Source organism: Nelumbo lutea, chromosome 8, assembly GCF_056320005.1.
Source record: "Nelumbo lutea isolate HS-2025 chromosome 8, American lotus-T2T, whole genome shotgun sequence".
NCBI lineage: Eukaryota > Viridiplantae > Streptophyta > Magnoliopsida > Proteales > Nelumbonaceae > Nelumbo > Nelumbo lutea.
The window spans coordinates 12,138,062-12,160,270 of record NC_142691.1 but is presented as its reverse complement, the minus strand read 5'-3'; the positions used below and the strand labels follow the sequence as shown (position 1 = coordinate 12,160,270).

At 40.6% G+C, this 22,209-nt stretch overlaps 1 protein-coding gene across 3 annotated transcripts in view; it reads right to left on the bottom strand.

The window, feature by feature from the left end:
* Positions 1-1,053: 1,053 nt before the first annotated feature.
* Positions 1,054-22,209, bottom strand: part of LOC148842752 (3-hydroxyisobutyryl-CoA hydrolase-like protein 3, mitochondrial) — a 33,271-nt gene continuing 12,115 nt past the window's right edge. The window contains exons 8-11 of one of the 3 annotated variants that reach the window (XM_088957880.1): positions 19,106-19,233; positions 18,891-18,992; positions 18,741-18,761; positions 1,054-1,293 (exon numbers count right to left, since the gene is read on the bottom strand). In XM_088957880.1, the coding sequence (XP_088814006.1) occupies positions 18,741-18,761; positions 18,891-18,992; positions 19,106-19,233 (251 nt within the window). In that variant the 3' untranslated portion in view covers positions 1,054-1,293. Of the gene's footprint in view, positions 1,294-18,740; positions 18,762-18,865; positions 18,993-19,105; positions 19,234-22,209 lie in introns of all 3 variants that reach the window. The other 2 variants (XM_088957879.1, XM_088957878.1) reach the window with 2 other exon arrangements.

Genomic DNA, 22,209 nt, shown 5'->3' with positions numbered 1-22,209 from the left:
ATGGGGGCTGGTTTAGGTCTCCTCCACACCCTGAACCGGTCAGACCCCCAATACACTCACTATAACGGCATATCGGACGGGGCCCCGGAATGATACGTATCGGCCGATATGGGCCAATACATGTTGATACTTCGAACCTTGCAAGCGCCTATAGTTGATAAAGCATGGATTATCAGCAGATCCGATCACAATGGTTAGCATCATATAAATGATTACTGTGGAAATAGGAACTAGCAATGTTCTGAGAATAACCTAAAAAATATCGATTCATTACAAACCTTATGCATCCTTCACTGACTTTGAATGTAGTTGCATCTCTCTCTCTCTTTCTCTCTCTCTCTGGTTTAGGTTAAGACCGCATAAGATCACTCCAATATCGATCCAAAGATACATTAAATAGACCCGGTAGGTAGAGTAGCCAAGCTCAAAATTCTAATTGACATATTCTCAACAAAAATTAGTATCTAGCACTTTCAAACAATCGATACTCTTATATTCCTTTAATTTAACCCTCCTTGCACCGTAGTTATTACTCACCTTTACTATTGTCGAAAGTTGATACTGGTCGCAAATACTTTCTATTTTGCGTATCGACAGCCTGAAAAACCGATACATATCATACCAATACTTCGAAGTTTGAACCTTGCAAAACAATGCGACTCAGGAAGAATCCACATCTTGGCACAACATTTGGGGTATTAGTCTTCACTAATGAAGCCATTTTCCTTGTCTTGAATTCAAGAGCTGTTGCATGGGGAGATTACAGTACAAATTAGCACCGAGTACCAGTCTGAAGGTGTTATTGCTTGGTGCTTGGATAAAATCTCAGGCTGACAAGTGTAAGAACATTGCTTCATGTTTTAGAGTAGCCGCTATGAGCAAAAAATGCCGGAGCTCAGGTCAGTATCCAGTCCTTCCTCTAGCTAGTATGAGAACAGTCTGTGTCATGTACCAAATATTCAAAATGTGCTCCTTCCCACGCAAATTGATGATGCAAAACTATAGTAGCTACATGGACAAATAATAAAAATATAGTATGGTGATGCAAAACTATGGTTTGAAGTGGGCATCATTCATCCAATTTTTATTCTTTTGTCCATAGGATCACAATCTATTTAATGACGATTTAAGTCTCTCTGCTGTTATGAACACAAGAAACTAAAAGACTGGAACAATTTGATCTTCTAAGAATCACACTCTCAGTTCATCAACTTCTGGGCCCAGTGGCTCAAAGAGAGCATCCACTTCACTTGGATCAACATCCTCCAATCTCGATGGGTTCCACTTTGGGTTCTGCAGAAACGTTAATGAAGATTGTTGAGGGAAATATTCTCATTTGATAGGACAGCCACAGAGAACCAATACAAGAAAGAGAAAAAAGAAAATAAAAACATAGCAAGTGGCAGTTTCTTGATAATGAGATAACTGACAACTAGATTTTCTAAACAAATAACCATGAAGTGAAAAGTTACTGATATAAGATCATTAGGTTTCAGGTCCATGTAAAAGAACTTGGGTTCCAAAATGGACTTGTGAACCAACTTATTATTGTCTTGTGGCACCAAAAAAAAAGAGTTTCTGATAGCATAAACTATCAAAACAGAAAATTTGAACAAGAGAACTAATAATCTAATATATAGGTTTTCTAAGTGCCTTCTGTATACATTAGACATGGAAACCTCTTGTTGGGCTAGAGTAGCCCTTATACTTTCTTTGATACCCCTTGAACCCTTCATATCTTTTACGTCAACATACTCCTTTTCCTGTTGCTGATCATATTCATAATTTCATATACAAGGAGGGCCTCTTAACACATTTTCATGAAAATATATTTACTAAATCTAAGTAATTCACCAATAGAAAGAAAGCAAAAAGGCTAGAGTACCAAAAATAATTTTTTTGATACAAGAAAAAAGTGCAAAATAACAGAACATAATTTTCTGTTTATTTGATGGAAATATAAATGGTAAAAATTGATGAGAATAATCAGTTCTGTTATACTATAAAATGGAATAATACAAGAGAAAGTTGTGCCAGCTTAAAGCTGTTCCGTATTCCCTCTGCTACCCACCTTTTGGATAGCATGGTTTTTAGGACAATGTGTTAGAGTCGGCTGTAGAGGGGTAGTATAGGCATTTTACATTAAGTTATATGTTAAATGTAATTACAAGTAGATCTTAAGTTAGCTGACGTGTCTCTCACTTAAGTGAGGGCATAAGAGTAATTCTGATTTGTTTAGAAAGGTATAAATAAAGCCTGGCCGACTAGAGAAATAAGATTTTGCTCTCTAGTTCGACTGGAACAGTTTTCTCTTCTTCTCTTCTCTTTTCTTCTCTTCTCCCTACTGTTTCTACAGGTTCTTCTTCTTATTATCTGGAATTATAAGGACACTATACCTGAATTTTATCATGGTATCAGAGCCAGGTTAACTAGTTCAGATCAACTTCTTTTTCTCCCTCTATTCAGCGCATACTCTCCTAGTGTTTTGCAGATTTCTCATTGGTAGATGGGAGTTTCATAGAGGGGCTAAAAAGGACTGATCATTTTCTTGTTCTGGAGGTTTTCATGCCTCCAATGGGTAGAGTTGTTGCTGTTTTGTGTGGTTGGTAGAAAACCCTCCACTCAGCAGTTCAAAGAGGGCTGGTTTCAGGTGTGAGGTTGAGTGACAGTGCAAGTTTGGTTGGTGGGAGTTCAAATAGGTAGTTTACATGGGTGTAGCAGTGAGGAACAGATTGTGATGTGTTGCAGAACAAAATTCCCTGTTCATGAGGTGTATTATGATGGTTTATGGTGCTGAAAGTGGAAGACAGCAGTGGTGTGGTTGCTGAAAGTGGTGAACAACGGTGAGTGTTATTGCTGAAACCTATGATAGAAGGTTCCCTAGTAATAATCAGTCGGTGTGTAGTGTGGTGCCAAATTAGTGAAGTGGAGTGACAAACTAGTGGTAGAATTTCTTTCCTTTTTCCTTGTGAAGTCATGGGAGACAGCAACGAATGCAAGTCTAGTGTGATGGTCCCTTCTGATTATCTAAATGTGAATATGACATCTATCAAATTGAATGGTGAGAATTATGTGCCTTGGGTTAAATCTGTTGAAGTTTTTCTGAAAGCTAAGGAGAAAGTGAAGCATGTGAGGGAAGATAAACCCCTAATTGATTCTCAAGGATATGATGAGTGGGAGCAAGAGGATGCACAAATTATAACATGGCTATGGAATAGTATGGAACCCAAAATCGGTGTGAACTTCATGTTTTTAGATACAACCAAGGAGGTCTAGGATCATGCAAAGATGCTTTATTCTAGACAAGACAACACTACTAGGGTTTACCAACTATACCAAGAGTATTTCAACTTGCAACAGGGGAATTAGAGTCTTGAGGACTATTATGCTAGTATGAGAAATCTGCAAAATGAGTTGAATGCGTATCATCCTCTTACACCTAATGTCAAAATTCAGCAACAACAGAGAGAGTAGTTGGATGTGACCAGATTTTTAGTAGGGTTGAAGTCTAAATGTGAACTGGTAAGAGAATAGATACTAGGTGGGTTTGCTCTTCCCTCTCTTGAGGAAGTGTTTGCTCGTCTTCGGAGGATCTTAGTTGGACCCACAAAGAACTCCACTATATCAGATAGGTTTGCATTTGCAATAGTGAGAGGGGGAGGTCATGGAGGTAGAGGTCAGGCTGGTTGTGGTAGTGGTGGTGGACCCATGTATGGTGGTGGTGGTGGTGGTGGATCCATGTATGGTTGTGGTGGTGGATCCATGTATAGTCGTGGTGGTGGTCGTGTTGGAGGTCGAGACTCAGGGGGAGACCGTGATAGATGATGTAGTAATGGTCAGAGGAGGTGTACACATTGTGGTATGGAAGGACGTATTATCAACTTTTGCTATGATCAACATGGCTCACCTTCGACCTGGGCAAATCATGCAGTCGTAACTGGTGGTGGTTTGAGACAGGAATCTCAGCTAACTGATCAGATACCTTCTACATCTACAGATGCCTCCAGAAAGGAGATGATGAGTATGAGCGGTTCATTCAGGGTACGTCTCAGCAGAACACAGCTACCCTTGCACACTCAGGTATGACTTGTTTGGCATCCAAACCTTCCCATTGGATTATTCCGGAGCTTCTGATCATATGATTGGGACTCCATGTGTGTTTTCATCCCTTTCTCCGTCCTCCACATCACAGTCTATTACTCTTGCCAATGGTTGTACATCTTCCATATGTGGTGTTGGTAATCCTCAATTTTATATGTTCCCAAGTTTCCCTTTAACCTGATGTCTGTTAGTAAATTGAATAAGTCTCTTAATTGCTCTATCACTTTTTACCCTTCTTCTTGTGTGTTTTAGGATCTCAAGATGGGGACGAAGATTGGTGGAGGGCATGAAGCTGGTGAGCTATATTATCTTAATGGAGGTGGTTCGACAACAACCCTTCAGACATCTCTTTCTCCTCTTTAATGACACTGCAAACTTGGTCACCCGTCTCTTAAAGCTCTTCAATTACTTGTTCCGTTGTTGAGTCGTCTTTCTACTTTGAATTGTGAGTCGTGTTAGTTTGGGAAACATCATCATGTTCTCTTTAGTCCTAGAGTTGATAGTCATATGTCGAGTCCTTTTTTTTAGTCCATTCGGACATATAGGGTCCAAACAGAGTAGTGTCTTATAATGATTACAAGTACTTTGTAATTTTTGTTGATGATTATTCAAGTATGACATGGCTTTACCTTATGAAAGAAATGAGTGAATTGTTTTCTATCTTCCAAAAATTTTATGTTGAGATTTGCAATCAATTTGGTGTACACAATAAATTCTTCATTCTGATAATGGTCGTGAGTATTTTTACACACCATTTCAAGAATATTTGGAACAACATGGCATTATCCATCAAACCTGGTGAACGTACACCCCTCAACAAAATGGGGTGGTTGAGAGAAAGAACCATCACCTTTTGGAAATTGCTTGGGCCCTCTTACATCATATGAATGTTCCCAAATACTTTTGGAGTGATGTTGTGCTTACATCTTGCTTTCTTATTAACTGCATGCCCATGTCTATCCTTGAAGGTCATTCTCCATTCTCCGTTTTTTTTCCTACTTTGTCTTCTTTTCCTCTTACTTCCAGGGCTTTTGGGTGTGTGTGTTTTGTTCATAATCTCCCTACTGTTTTTACAGGTTCTTCTTCTCATTATTATCTGGAATTATAAGGACACTACCTGAATTTTATCACAATGAATATACTTAATTCTGTTGACTATATATAAAAAATAGAATGATAACAAAATTTAATGTCGAACTTACATAAAGGGAAAACTTGTAAAAGGGTACATCCCATCAAGTATTGGAGATTTCTTACACCTTGGTCACAAAACCCTGTCATCTTGCAGAACAAGATGGATAAAGATATCAACCACTAGGGTAAATAGAAGGGAGTGGGTCTCCCTAACGTAGATCCCTAAACGGCTAAACATTGGGGAAGTACTTCTTGGCAAAAGGCTATTGTACAATTCTGGACTTGGCTATCCAAAGGGTCCTGGAAGGATGGACTGGATATGGACCTAACCCCTGTGTATGTGTGTGTGTGTGTTTTGGCACAAGGTGGCAACCCTTAAGCTTGAACCAACGTTTCCATCCTTGGTGCCAAGCATGCTCGCTTCTCTAGGAAGTGCTCCTTGGTGCCAAGCTTGAACCAACATTTCCATTCTTGAGTGGTTAACAAGAAGCCATAATTCATTCTCTGCATTTCAGCCCAAAACCCACTTTCTCAAGGATTTCCTCAAGAAAAGACAAATGAAAAAAAAATATAAGATTTTTCAAGATCAAGTTAGAAAACAAAGCCACCAAACCTAGACCTCCTTGATTCCCCCACACTCTCATTCATAATTAATGATTTGGTCAACTATTTGCCTGTCATGTACAAGGGCACCTTGTTGTGGAGTGACAAGAGATGGGAAGAACTTCCTTAAGCCTATTGGCAAGGCCTTTGGATACAATCTTATAAAGACTTATAATCAAGTTTATAAAGATTTATAAAGCTTATTGGCAAAGGAAATTCCTTGTTTCTTGGATATAAGAGAAAAGAATGTGTTTATTAGCTCCTTTCTTAATAATCCCCCTTTCATGGAATTCCTGGAAAGCAAGCATGAGATCATCTTTTTTTTTTATTGAACACAGGCATGATATCATCTTTTATAATGTTTTAACTCAATAGAATCTCAAAATAAATCTATCTAGACTTGTAACCTTACTTTTTCCATCTAAAAATAGCTCTGTTAACCTCTTCCCCGTCAAATGCTTTAAACTGGATGACATCAGGAATTCTAGCCCAAAACACAAAAATGTATCGAAGTCTATGAACAAAACAACAAAGGAACTATTTTGGTTACAAACTAATAATGGAGCATATTTTGACCATTATGCAACTCCTTGTAACTAAAAACATAATGCCTCATCAAGCAGTTATGCAACTTCATGCAACCAAAAATATGATACCATTTAGCATGCACAAGCCAATACATGTCTAATCAGGTTAACGTTAACCCTTTATCAAGATGCATATCAGTCCTTCTCAAAATACATTATCCCCACCCCCCACCCCCGGGACTGACTCCTTCCCTTCAGGTCAATAACGACTTTTACTTTAAAGAATCAATTTATACAACAAGCATACGAGGCTGGTAGTGGTGGAGAGAGAGCAAGTGTATACAGACCACCTGAGCCACCCCCTTCAATAAAGACATAAGCTGCAAGAACCAGATCAGAAAGCCCAAAAACAACTTCTCTAAGGCAACGCCAGCAAGACCTAAAAACACTCGAGTCCAAGACCAACCAACTACCAATGCATAACATTCCAAAAAAGACCCCAAGCATAACCAAGAAAACATTACAACTCCAGCAACAACTGTCCTCCGCATTTTATCCTCATTCCATGGTGAATGCTTGTCATTCTACTCTTTCATACTATCATTCACAGCTGACATCATTTTCTTGCTCCAGATGCTTTTGGCTTCAAAGCTAACCCCATATAGTTGGGATGAGGCATAGATGATGATGAGATGCCTTAGGCATTAAAAAGAATCCAGGCCACATGTAACATGCTAAGCTTTTTGGGAACTAAGGATGCACCCCTCTTAGTTATACACAGACTTAGGTATATATTTTCTTATTTGTTACTTTTCAATGTTCATGTGTGTGACTGTGTGCATGAAGTAAATATTGCCAAAATACTAGAAGTTGCATGTATTAGACAAGGAAAAATTTATGTTGGCGGAAAGACATGATTCTGGAAGAGCTTTTACCATTCAAATATCCCCCCTCCCCAGTGAATTTTGTTAAATGCTACCTGATTTGTTACCATTTTTATGATACCAGTTGATTTGTTACAAGTTTATCTGGTATCATAGTCGAAACCATTAGACAATTTTAGCAATGAACAAGTCCAAAATACATGCATCAAGCTAGAATTATGAATTCCCATTTCAATGCATGTCTGTGTGTGTGTGTGTGAGAGAGAGAGAGAGAGAAGGGGGGACCTCCGAAAACAAGTAAAAAGCCACAACCCATCAGCCCACAACCGTTGAACCATTATTCAAGCACCTAAGAGACCTGCCATTCCCAAAACAAAAGATATAGACACTGGATGAGAAAACTCAAGAGCACCTCCTCACATTATACAACCACTTGAGCCACCCACTATGTCCAAATCAAAAGCTACAGGAACCAGATAACAAAACCTAAGAACACCTCCTCTTAAGGCATCCCAAAACACCCAAGTTCAAAACAAACCAACAACCAACAAAATAACAGACTAGTAAGGATCCCCAAGTATTACCAAACAAAGTCTTGTGACTCCAAGAACAGTCTTCTGCATTTTAACCTTGTTCCACAGGATGTCATTGTATTCTAAAAGGGCAGCACAGTTCATGAGGTTCCCGCCAATGCAAGGCCTGGGGAGGGACAAATGTACACAGCCTTCCCTCCACATACGGAGAGGCTGTTTCCAAGATTTGAACCCTGGTCACCTAGGTTGCAATGGAGCAACCCAACCATTGCACCAAGGCCCACCCTCATGCCACTGTATTCTCATCTATATAAGTAAGCCCATGCTTAGATAAGATCATTCTTTCTCAATTCCACAGTAACATTCCAGGTGTTTTTGGCACCAAAAATAAATTCATACCATACATACTCTTGACAGTATGGCCGGCCAGAAATAAGAGGAAGAGAAGAGAAGAGAAGAGGAGAAGAAGAGAAGAGAAGAGAGGAGAGAAGAGAGAAGGGTTTTGCAATGTAACAGTGCTGGCGGTGCCAGCCTTTAATTTAATATATATAGGGCGGCAGAAATAACAAGGGAAAAGACCCTTGTGCCCCTGAGTACAATAACATACATAACAAAAAGAAAAAACGAAATAAAAAACACTTTAACTAGCCAAACAGACCCTAACATCAGCAACTAAATTATTTTAATACTCCCCCTCAAGTTGGAGCATAGATGTCAATCATGCCCAACTTGTCACACAAATATTTGTGCCGCACATGATGAAGACCTTTGGTGAAGATATATATAGGGCGGCAGAAATAACAAGGGAAAAGACCCTTGTGCCCCTGAGTACAATAACAGACATAACAAAAAGAAAAAACGAAATAAAAAACACTTTAACTAGCCAAACAGACCCTAACATCAGCAACTAAATTATTTTAATACTCCCCCTCAAGTTGGAGCATAGATGTCAATCATGCCCAACTTGTCACACAAATATTTGTGCCGCACATGATGAAGACCTTTGGTGAAGATATCTGCAAGTTGTTCTTCTGAGCTAACATATGGTGTACACACTTCTCCACTTTCAAGTTTCTATCTAACAAAATGCTTGTCCACTTCAATGTGTTTCGTCCTATCATGCAGAATTGGATTAGCAGCAATATTGATGGCCGCTTTGTTGTCACAGTAGAGTGACATAGGATTGCTCACTGCGAAACCCAGTTCACCTAACAGATTTCTTATCCACATGATTTCCGCAACCCCATGAGCCATCGCTCTATACTCTGCTTCAGCACTGGATCTATCCACCACACTTTGTTTTTTGCTTCTCCATGTGACAAGGTTTCCTCTTACAAAGGCACAATACCCACTGGTAGACTTTCGATCATTGACTGCTCCTGCCCAATCTGCATCAACATATACTTCCACTTTTAAGTGACTGTATTTCTGGAACAACAAACCAGCTCTAGGAAACTTCTTGAGATATCTCAAGATCCTCTTTGCAGCCTCAAAGTGAGTTGTCCTAGGGCTGTGCATGAATTGACTAAGGACAACCACTACATAGGCAATATCAGGCCTGGTCATAGGCAAATACAAAAGTCTCCCCACGAGTCTCTAGAACATCTTTACATCTTTCAAAAATTCTCCTTGACTGTCTCCCAGATGGTGATTAGGTTCAATAGGTGAATCAAATGGTTTTACCCCCAACTTTCCTGTATCTTCTAGTAGATCTAGTACATACTTTCGTTGGGAAATAAAGATGCCCTTGTGAGAGCGGGCAACTTCAATTCCAAGGAAGTAACGTAAAGGGCCTAGATCCATCACCTCAAATTTAGTAGCTAAGAGTTTTTTCAGTCTTCGGATTTCAGCCTCCCAATCTCCTATGATCACTTTGTCATCCATATGCACAATAAGAGTTGCAATTTGACCTTCACCTCTTTTCACAAATAGAGTATGATCTGACTGGCATTGTTTGAACCCCATCTGTTGAACTGCTAAATGAAACTTACTGAACCAAGCCCGAGGTGATTGTTTCAACCCATATAGAGAGATTTTTTTAACCTGCACACCTTTTGTTCACTGCCTTTGGTACAGAACCCTGGGGGTTGGGTTATGTATACTTCCTCTTCCAAGTCACCATTCAAGAAAGCATTTTTGATGTCCAATTGGTGAAGGTCCCAGTCAAGATTTGCTACCAAGGAAAGAAGAATCCTGATAGAGTGATCTTGGCTACTGGAGCAAAAGTCTCTGCATAGTCCACTCCATATACCTATGTAAAGCCTCTTGCTACCAGTCTAGCCTTGTACCTTTCAACAGTTCCATCAGCCTTGTGTTTCACTGTGAACACCCAATTGCACCCCATTGGTTCCTTCCCTTCAGGAAGGTCTACCAACTCCCAAGTGCCATTTTTGTGTAAAGCATCAATTTCTTCCTGCATTGCATCTGTCCATTCAGGTTTAGACAAAGCTTCTGCCACGGTCTTAGGAATGGGGACACTATCCATAGAAGAGAGAAAAGCACGGTATGAAGGCGAAACATGCTCATAGGACACAAAATTAGAGATAGGATGATTAGTGGTACAAGACCTAACACCCTTCCTCTTAGCAATAGGAATATTAAGATCATTGGTGACAGGTGAATCAACATTTAGAGGAACAGACATATCAATGGGAGCAAGTGTACCTGGCTGATGAGACAGATCTGCCTCGGGTGAATCCGATGATGTTGGTTGCATAGTGTCAGGCTCCACGGCTCTTGAACTCTGCTAGCTCTTATGGCGACGATGAAAAACCCGGAATGGAGGAGGATCGGGTAAAGGAGGTAGTCGAATTTGAGTCATTGCCTGTTTCTCCTCAACCCTACTCTCCCCCTGAGGAGAAACCGAGAAAAAAGGTTGATTCTCAAAGAATGAGACATCAATGGAAACATAGTACTTGCGAGCAATGGGATCATAGCAGCGATACCCCTTTTGAGATAAAGGGTAACCAAGAAAAACACAAGGAATAGCCCGAGGATCAAGCTTACCACGAGTAGGGGACAAGTTATGGAGAAAACAACAACACCCAAAAACACGCATCGGAATGGTGGACAGTGGGGCTGTAGGGAACAAGAGCTGATGTGGGGCCTTATACTCTAGTAGCCGAGAGGGCATGCGATTGATGATATATGTTGCACACAAGACTGCATCCATCCAAAACTGTTTTGGCACATTCATATGAATCAATAAGCCACGAGCGACTTCAAGAAGGTGACGGTTCTTCCATTCAGCCACACCATTTTGTTGGGGTGTCCTAGCACAAGAGCTTCGCTGAAGTGACCCACTCGAAGCAAAAAACTTTGTGAGATCACTATGGAAATATTCCTTCGCATTGTCCGACTGGAAGATATGGATTTCCGTTTGGAACTGAGTGAACACCATGCGTTGAAAATCTTTCACAATTTGTGGCACTTCATCTCGTGATCGCATAGGGTAAACCCAAGTGTATCTAGAATAATCATCAATCAAGGTAATGAAGTACTTATAGCCAGTCGCGGTAGGTAGAGTAACAGGGCCCCAAACATCAAAATAAATAATATGAAATGGAAATTCAGATCTTTTATTTCGTAAAGGTAAAGAACTTCTACAATGCTTACTCAACTGACAAGTTTGACACTGTAACTGACTCACTGACAAGGACTCAAACAACTTTGGAAACATAACTTTTAATGACTCAAAAGAAAGATGACCTAAACAACTATGCCATAAATAGGCTTGACTCTCGCTTGACGAACTCATGGACTTTGTCGCCACTAGACCAACATTATTCTCCAACACGTAGAGACCATCCACCATGCTTCCTCTACCAATCGTCTTCCCCGAGGTCAAATCCTGAAACACGCATGAAGACGGAAAAAAGCGACTGAGCAGTTCAAGGAGTGAGTCAGACTACTAATAGACAGCAAACTAATAGGTAATTTCGGAACATGCAGTACATTAGGAAGAGTAAGGCCAAGTGGGAGAGGTATGGTGCCTCGACCAGCTATGGTAGAAAAAGAACCATCAGCCAGTCTTACCTTATCTCTCCCAGAGAGAAGGTTATATGTCTGAAACAAATTTGACTTACCGGTCATGTGGTTTGAGGCTCCGGAGTCAATAATCCAAGGAGAATCAGTAGTATGAGATGACACATGGAAGGCTGTGGCATTACCTTATGTAGACGCAAACGAGGTAGAGGGAGTAGGACCTGAATTCATATGGCGGAGAGTCCTACCATACAATTCCAGATGTTCACGGAAGAAGTTGATAATATCTTCCTTAGGGTCAGAACTGGGATGCCTCTCCTGAGTTACCAAAGGACTAGTCTTTGTCGATGCCATATTAGCTGAGTTATACCTTTTTTTATTCTGTTGGCCTGGTTTCTTGCCCTGATCAGGTGCTGATTTCCTACCCAAATCCTATGCTCATTTAGGTTTTCCATGGAGATCCCAACAAGTATCTTTCGTGTGTCGTGTCTTCTGGCAGTGACTGCACCAAAGTTTGCTCTTATCATCTGGTTTTTTCTGAGTGCCACCCTTTTTAAAACCACCTCCGACATTTGTATTTGAATTTCCCCAGACAGTTAGGGCAACTGACTCCCCTTCTACACCATTCATCACACTTCTTCTGCTTTCTTTTGACTGCACCAAGGCATACACCTCCTGAACTGATGGAATGTCTTTACTACCCAAGATCTGCACCCTGATGGACTCATACGAAAGATTCAGCCCTAGGAGGAAGGCAAGCACTCGTTGCTAAGATACAAGTGACTTATAGGCCTTTGCATCTTCGTCACACTTCCAATTCACATTCTGATAGTGATCAAGTTCTTTCCATATTGATGTCAAATCAGAATAGTACATCGAGAGACTCCTCTCCCCCTGCTTGCAAGTAGAGGATTCAGCTTGCAGTTGATATATCTCGGCATAGTGTCTCTGCTTTGAATAGGTGGATTTCGCTTGTTCCCATATCTCACAAGCAGTTTCAGCCCACATAAAAGTCTTCCTTACTTGTGGCAGCATTGAAACCAAGAGCCAAGACATCACCATAATGTTCTCTTGGTTCCACCTATCATGCTCAACACTTCCATACTTCAGTTCCTTCACTCTCCCATTGATGTATCATATTTTCCCCTAGCAATGATGTAGAGCTTTATTCTCCTAGACCACTCAAGGTAGTTCAGACCATCAAAGGGAATAACAGCCATGGGAAAGCTCATATCCATTCCCCCACTCACTCCATTGTGGCTCCCTAAAATCTCTGAAGTAGCAGAATTCTCAGTCAACATGGTCAAACAGATAATCAGTCCCAAACACTGGACTTAGGACCCCTCCTTACTCCATGAAACAATGCTCCACTCAGTCCACACCCACACACTTGGGTTTAACAACCAGGTTGAGCACAAACAGTACCAATTCAGGACAAAACAGAGGTAGTATTCGGCAGATTTCAGACCTGTATAGTTTTAACAGTCCCAACCTACCAGAATTCCAGAATGTCTAACAGCCATTAATCAGCAGGAGAGATCCTTATTATTTATAATCAAATCAAATCATTGAGAAGACAGGTCATCCTTGACCTACAATTGTCTTAACACATGAACAGGATCACACGATCCAAGAAAAACAGGGGTATACAGATTCGACAGCATTCAGCCGCCCAGACTCATAGGGTTTTCACTCGGTACATGACCAAGGAGGGTAAAGAAGAGAAAACAGGGAGAACTGTACCAGTTGCAGAGCTATTTTTTCAGTCCAGAATCAGATTTCTGTTCCGCCCAGGTTCAGCAAGTCTGTTCGATCTGTTCTCCCAGTAAGGTTCTTCAATCTGCTCTCTTTAATAAGTATTCCCGCTCTGATACCATCTTGACAGTATGGCCGGCCAGAAATAAGAGGAAGAGAAGAGAAGAGAGAAGGGTTTTGCAATGTAACAGTGCTGGTGGCGCCAGCCTTTATTTTAATATATATAGGGCGGCAGAAATAACAAGGGGAAAGACCCTTGTGCCCCTGAGTACAATAACAGACATAACAGAAAGAAAAAACGAAATAAAAAACACTTTAACTAGCCAAACAGACCCTAACATCAGCAACTAAATTATTTTAACACATACCATGCTAGATTTTTCAAGAACTGATGGCATGCTTCTCATAATCGTAAACAGACTTAGTGATCTTCTTAATGGCATCTATAGGCATGACTATATGCATGAAGCACCAGAATAATCTAAAAGAGAAACTGTTGCTGTCTAACACTATGCATGCCTATCGATAATACATTTTTTTATAAGTAAACAAAGTATTGTTTATTAAATCTCAATGAGAATAGGCATTACAAGCATCTCATGGAGAGGCACAAGGTGTTACCTCTCACATAAAAACTTTAATAGGATAGTAACAAAAATCAATTACAACTGAGCCCAATACAAACTGCCCCTATTGACCCCTTGTTTAGCTAGCCCATCTGCCATAGCATTAATTTTTCTCCTAACCCAAGAGATTTTTCAAGTTCATGTTTCTGGTTAGCCATTTAATTTTTTTCATCCAACCCTAAAACACCAGATAATATATTCTGGATCCTTAAACCATCCTATCACCAATTTTGAGTCCCCTTCGATCTCCACATTTATTAGTCCCATATCACTTGTTATCTGTACCCCTCTAATAGGTGCAAGTAATTCCGCCCTGAAGGAATCTCCCACTCCCACAGGACCAGAAAATAGTGCAATTGTACTCCCTTCTTTGTTTCTCAGCACCCCTCCTATGCCTAAAGGGCTCGGGTTTCCTTGACTACTCCCATCAAAGTTTAGTTTCACATAATCTTCAGTTGGGGGTTCCCAAAGAATCTTTCTTTTTCTTTTTCAAAGAACTTCTGGCCACTACATCCAATTTCTCCCTATATCGTCAAAGAACCAAGATGAAAAATAATCTAGGGTCCTAATCCAATGTATCACCCTCACCGAAGTACAATATTTTACTGCTTCTATGCATCTCTCCTTGCCTGAGAAGATTCTGTAATTTCTTTCTACCCACAGGATCCATACTATCGTTGCTACTTTTAGGCTAGACAAAGGTAGAAGGGTCAAAAAGCTCATCTACCTCCGTTGGCAAGGACCATTTGCAACCAAGCAAAAAGAAAAGTCAATCCCAAATATTTGCAGCAAAAGGACAGGATATTAGTAAGTGGTAACAATTTCTTCATTGGATTTACATAGAGTGCACCAGTTTTGGGATAAGCATAAGAAGGGTCTTTCTTTGTATCATGTCTATGGTGTTGATCCTCCCATGGTACACCTCCCAACAAAAGGCTCCAATTTTGGTAGAAACAGGCCAACACCACACTTCCTCAGTAGGAAAAGGCTAAGGAGGAGAAGACAAACAAAGAGACTTAAAAAGAGAAGCACAAGCAAAAAATACCTTTTGGATGAGGAACCCAGATGCATCTATCTGGTTCGGTAGAATCCAACTAAACAAAATCAAGAAGTTGCAACTCTGGGTTTGGTTGGAATCTGGGGTTAAGAAGGGCTATTAGAGACACTGACCTGAACAGCATTTCGACTCTCCTTGGTCTTCTTGAAAATATTTTCTTGGACCCCACAAAGAAGGACACCAGAATCTGGACACCCACCCCCTCGGGCTTGTTCTCTTCTACTTCTTTCTTCAAAGCCTTAACTGAGCCAACCAGTCCCATGGACCCTCCTTTCCCTGTCAAAGAGATATGAGGTAAGCCAATTCCTCCCAAGGTTGGGAGTTCTTGTTGGGAAACTTTTTTGGAAAGAGTCAACACTAGTGATCTACTTCAAAAAAAGAGACCCAAGACATGCTTATCTCCTCACTGGTGTGTTCTCTGTAGAGCCGATGGGGAAATTGGTTTTCACATGTTGGTCTCTTGCCAGTATGCAAGAGTGATTTGGGAATGGGCATTATCCCTTTTTGGGTGCAGTTGGTTCCCTCCTATGAGCTTGCAGATGTTACTGTCTTCTTCCTTCTTCAGGTGGCAGTGGAAAAGAGGCAGGACCATGTGGAGATGCCTAAGGGCTGTAATATGCTGGTCTTTGTGGGAGGAAAGAAACTCAAGGATTTTTTTCTGGAAAAGGTGTGAGGGTTGAAGACCTGATAGATTTGATCCATTTCAGGGTAGTACAGTGGCTGAAATCCTCAAGGTTGTTCAAAGATTTCACTGTGGATGACTTGCTTAGAAAGTGGGGGTGAGATTGCTAGTTGTAACCAGGTCAAAAGGTCAAAACAGACCTGAGATTGTCCTGGATCCCCCCCCCCGGCTTCATAAAACTGAACTTTGATGGGAGTAGCAGAGGGAACCCGGGGCCTTCAGGTATTGGAGGCGTGTTTAGGGATGAGAATGGGACTGTTTTAGCTTTGTTCTCAAGCCCAATAGGGACGGGGGAATTCTCTCATAGCTGAGATCTATGCATCTGTAGAAGGTGTCCAGAAAGCAAAGGAAATTAATATAGGAAGACTTGTAATTCAAGGGGATTCAGAGGTGGTAGTAGGGTGGCTGAAAGAAGATAAGGCTGGCCTATGGGGGTATAGCAATGAAAGGAAAAAGTTTAAGTGGCTGGTCAAGGACATGGAAGTGATGTTCAGATGGGTGAAGAGATTTGTTAACCCATTTGCTGATGAGTTAGCAAAGATGGGGGTGGGTAGGGAAGTTTTATTTTGGGCTCGGTTGTAATTACAGACTTTGTCTGGGCTTTGGCCTCAGCAGGGGGAGTTAAGAAATTTTATCTCCCTTTATGTACTATATTTACAGACTGGTTAATGAAATTGCTGTTATTGATAAAAAAAAAAAAAAAAGGAAGTTGCAATAACCTGTTCAACTCTATCACTTTAGCATCCCTCAACCCTCTCTAGAAACCAAAATCCTAGTTATGACTCAATGGAAGGATAGGAGGAACGATAAAGTCCGAAACACACTTGTTTTTGTACAACAAAATTGAGTAAAGGAAGAGGCATAAATTTTTAAGAGTTGAAGAACCAATCCAAAGGTCTTCCCAGAACTTTACAGCCCCCCAAAACACACATCATACCTAACGAAACTAAGAAACTGGCGAAGAAACCCATGAGTTGCTTTCCACGGTGAGGTAAGGGTAGCCCGTCGAGACACTACTGCATCCCATCCAGAGTTCATCCTTCCATATATGCTAGCTATCACCTCATGCCACAATCTGTCCCTCTCCAACAGCCACTTCCAAATCCATTTACCTAACAAAACTAAGTTCTTTTTATTTACATTACCCAGCCCCAAGCCTCCCTCCTTTGGATCTCTATTCACTATTTCCCATCTCAGCAGGTTATCTTTTTTCTCCTCCCCTAGTTCCCATAGGAAACCCCTCATTACCTTCTCAATCTTCCTAGCCTCCTTCTGTGAAACCCTGAACATTGACAAATAATATAAGGGTAGGTTTGCTAGGGTTAATCTAATAAAAGTAATTCTCCCACCCAAAGATATGTAATTCTTCTTCCACACTACTGGCCTTTTTGAACACCTTTCTAATATTGGATACCAAAATCTAATATCCTTGGAATTAGTACCTAAATGAAGCCCTAGATAGATCAAAGGCCAACTAGATATGGAACACTCAAGCCTCTCCGCAATAGCCTCTAATTCTCTATCCTCCAAATTAATCCCTGCAATGCAACTCTTTTTAGACTTTGAGATTTGAGACAACTTCAAATTTCTTCACCAAGCCTTTAAGGTACCCAATCATCCTTTGTTCACACCCTTCACAAAATATTATGATATCATCCGCAAATTGGAGGTGTGTGACCACAATTTTATTGCCAATCTCCCCCTCCCTTTCTGCCTTGGAAATGAGTCTACTGAAGACATCCACCACCAAAGTAAAGAGGAAAGGGGATAATGGGTCCCCTTGCCTCAACCCTATGCTTGCTTGAAAAAAAACCCACCTCATTAATGAAACGGAATAGTGCCATGATTTTAAAACCCCTTTACCCATTTGCACCATCTACCACCAAAACCACAATTTCTCATCACCTCAATCAAGAAATTCCAATCCACCAAATAATATGCTTTCTCCAAGTCCAACTTGCAAACAAAACTCTTACAATTAGATCTTTTCATTTCTTCCACACACTTATTTGCAACAAGAATTTGGTCAATTATCTGTCTATCTTGCAAGAAAACACCTTGGAACTGACTGATTAAGGACAGGAGCACTACTTTGAGTCTCAAACATAGGACCTTGGCGATTATCTTATAACTACTAATCACGAAGCTGATAGGCCTAAAATATTTTGGGTGGCTATCATCTGGTTTCTTCTAGATAGGGACCAAGAATGTAGCATTAATCCCTTGACTAATGAAATGTTTTTCTACAAATTCATAAAACAATTCACACAACTCATCCTTCACCACTTGCCAACAATCTTAGTGAGAAGCCATTGTAAAGCCGTCAAGCCCAAGGACCTTAGATCTACTCATAGAGAAGACAGCCTTCCTAATTTGCTCCTCTTCAAAATTCCTTTCCAACCACCTTGCTACTTCTACGTCTAAAATACGCCAATCGAAATCTTCCAGATTCTCTCTCAGATTCAAAGGTTTCCTGAAATTGACTTAAAGTGATCAATAAAAACTCTAGCAATTTCTACTTGACCTGAAAACACATCTCCATTTACTTCTAGCTTGTTCACAAAATTTTTCCGTCTCCTACCATTAGACAAAGCATGGAAGAATCTAGTATTTCCATCACCTTCCTTGATCCACTTACGTCTAGAATACATTGTTTATGCAAATGAATGTGAGTCACATAGGAATTTACATCATTTTCCACATACAAATCAAAACAATAGAATTATTTGCAGAAGAAAGTGAACAGGAAACTATTTTATAAGTAGATTGTACCAAAGAAGACAAGTAAGAGAAAGCATTTAAAATAACAATAACATGGTACCACCAATCAAAGAGAAAAAAGATAAGATAGTACCTAAAGATCTCGATACCAAAACTGTTTGAAATTCCGAAAAAAGGAACAGATTTGTAGCCATATCAGGTCAAGAACATTAATAAGAAACTTTCCACATTTTCTAATTTAATATAAAATATTATTACATCATTCATAAGAAAAGCTCAAAACCTGGTCCTTGTCCACCAAGACTGCACGTACACCTTCAGCAAAATCATTTCGAAGCGAAGACCTTATGGCAATACGATATTCAGCTTTCATTACACCATGTAACTGGATACAAACAATCATGTTGGGAGAATGGATCACATTTTTTTAACTAAAGAAGCCTCGAGAACAGACAATTAAAAATTGCAAAAAAGTTAAAACAGCAAAGAGAAACTCACTTTGCATAGGTCGTTACCATTTTTACCCTGTGCAGAGGCAACTCTAGAGAAGTGATTCTGTGTTAAACATAGAGAAAAAGGAGCACCTTTTCCAAGCCCTGCAAGTGCATCAGTAGCCCATTCTGCCACTGCAGAAAAATTAAGTGGCAAGAAGAATTACAGTCTGGTAAACCAGTAACAGAACCCCAGAATTGCATGGTCAGCTAACATCTTTGGACACAATGAATGTCTCATAGACTCTGATGGGACATTATTGAATTTTTCCCTATAATGGATGGGGGACTGAGGAGGAGTCAATATGATTCCTCTACTTGATATCAACTGTTAGGCCCTTCTTCAGCTGGCTAAACCAAGGCTTCAGGGGAAAAAAAAAAAACAGTTGGCTAAACCAATGGAAGTTGGTAATTATTATTTTTTAGTGTTTGTTGTTAGTTTTCCACAACCTTTTGTCTGTTCTTTGAGGTCCTGTGACACAGAAAATTTGAGTTCAGCAAATATCCTGATCTGAAGTTTTTGGATTTACGTTTTTTTTTCTATTCGATTAGATTTAGGGGTTGGAATTGCCAGAGTTTGTTTCTTATCATGCTTTTGGAAAATCCAAATCAAGTTTCTGGATATTTGGTAAAGTACTGAGATGGCAGCACCACTTGTTCCTCATATTTACTAACCCATACTACAAATCTATCTTCTAAAGTCTCACTACAAAATGTCTGTGCACCTGACAAGGATTTTAAGAGATGCAAGGAAAGCAATAACTTTGTTCTCAGGGCCGATTGGAAATAGGATATTCTGTAAGATCAGAAATAACAGCTTTACATCAAGGTCTGAAATTAGCAAAGCAGTGGGGGTTTAAGAAGCTGGAAAAAGAAGATGACTCCAAACTAGTAATTTCTTGGATGGATGACAGAACCCAGGTGTGTGGAAGTTCAGACATATAACCAGAGAAATCAATAGCTTAGCAAAGGAGCCTGATGCAAGTTTGGAGTGGGTTAAGATAACAGAAAATGGATTGGCAGATACTTTGGCAAAAGAAGAGGTGTATAGGGATCTTTTTTTTTGTTTTGTTTTTTTTATAGGTTATGTTCAGTACATAATGGAAAAGACAGATCTGCCCTTAGTACTTACATGATAAAGAAAGTAAATAAAACTGAAATAAATAACAGCTGAATTAGCAAACTGACTCAAACTGACATTACTATAACTGAAACAAATATTGCTGTCCTACGAACACAGTGGGGACCACTGCAGTGGGGCCCACATCAGTGTTCTCTACACTCCCCCTCAAGTTGGGAGTAGATATCTATCATGCCCAACTTGGATAGGTCTGTCTCTAACTTCTTCCTAGGTACAGCCTTGGTGAGGATATCCGCGAGCTGCATATTGGATGTGATGTATGGAAGACACACTTCTTGTGATATAACTCTTTCTCGCACAAAATGTCGATCAACTTCGATATGTTTAGTTTTGTCATGCTGCACTGGGTTGTGGGATATATTAATAGCTGTCTGATTATCACAATACAACATTAAGGGCTTTTCATAGGCAATACCCAACTCTTCAAGTAGTGACCTCAGCCATAAGATTTCAGCCACTCCGTTAGCCATTGACCTGTATTCCGCTTCAGCACTGGAGCGGGAAACAACACTCTGCTTCTTACTCCTCCAAGAGACAAGGTTACCTCCCACAAGGGCACAATATCCAGAGGTAGACCTTCTGTCATCAACACTTCCAGCCCAATCGGCATCTGTATGGACTTCCACCCTCATGTGATTATTGTTCTTGAGCAATATACCTCTACCCGGGCATTTCTTCAAGTATGCTAATATTCTCTCTGCCGCAAGAAGATGAGAAGTTCTAGGGGAGTGCATGTACTGGCTAACAACACTCACTGCATAACTGATATCTGGCCGAGTGAGGCAGAGATATGGGAGCTTTCCAACCAACCGTTGGAACATAACTTTGTCTTCAAGAGGCTCCCCACCCTCTGCACTAATCTTGTGATTTTGTTCAATGGGTGTATCAGCAGGCTTAACACCCAACTTTCCAGTTTCCGCCAACAGATCTAGAACATATTTTCTCTGAGAGATAAAAATCCCCTACTTGGATCTAGCAACCTCAATACCCAAAAAGTACCGTAGTGCACCAAGATCTTTCACCTCAAACTCTTGATGAATGAGCTGTTTGAGGGACCCAATCTCATGGCTATCATTTTCTGTCATCAACATATACTGCAAGTAGTGTCAGAGAGGGCTCCACCCTCTTGATGAATAGTGTATGATATGACTGGGCCTGTACATAACCAAACTTTCCAAGGGCTAACCTGAACCTATCAAACCAGGCTCTAGGTGACTGCTTCAAACCATACAATAAACCTTCTTACCTGTCTCTATATCATAGAATCCAGGAGGCAACTGCATGTAGACCTCTTCCTGTAAGTCTCCATTCAGAAAGGCATTTTTAACATCCATCTGGAACAAGGGCCAAGAATGATTTGCTGCAAGGGATAACAAAACTCGAATGGTGGTCATCATGGCTATTGGGGCAAAGGTCTCCAAGTAGTCTATACCATAAGTCTGGGTGAACCCCTTTGTGACCATCCGGGCTTTGTACCTTTCAGTGGAGCCATCAGCATTATGCTTCATAGTGAACCCATCTACATCCCACCAGCTTCTTTCCTTTTGGTAGATCAACCAGTGCCCAAGTATTATTCTTCAACAGGGCATCATTTCGACTTGCATTGCATCTTTCCATTCTGGATCTGATAAGGCTTCTTGCACTGTTCTTGGAATAGGGACATCGGCAATGGAAGTGAGATAGGACCGGTAAGAGGGAGATAGGCGATCATAGGATAAGAATTGTGAGATGCTGTGAGTTGTAGAAGTGGTGCAATGTCGTTTCCCTTTACGGATGGAAATAAGGAGATCAAGGTCATCCACAGGAGGGGAAGTGGCAACAGTGGAAGGTGTCTCAATAGGCTCTGGATCTGGAGCTGCAGAAGAAACTGGAGCTGGCCGGGACTGCCGATGACTAGGATCAACCTGCCTACATCGCCCATGATAGACTCTCAACTCCTTATCCCTTTGACCACCCTCACTACTACAGCC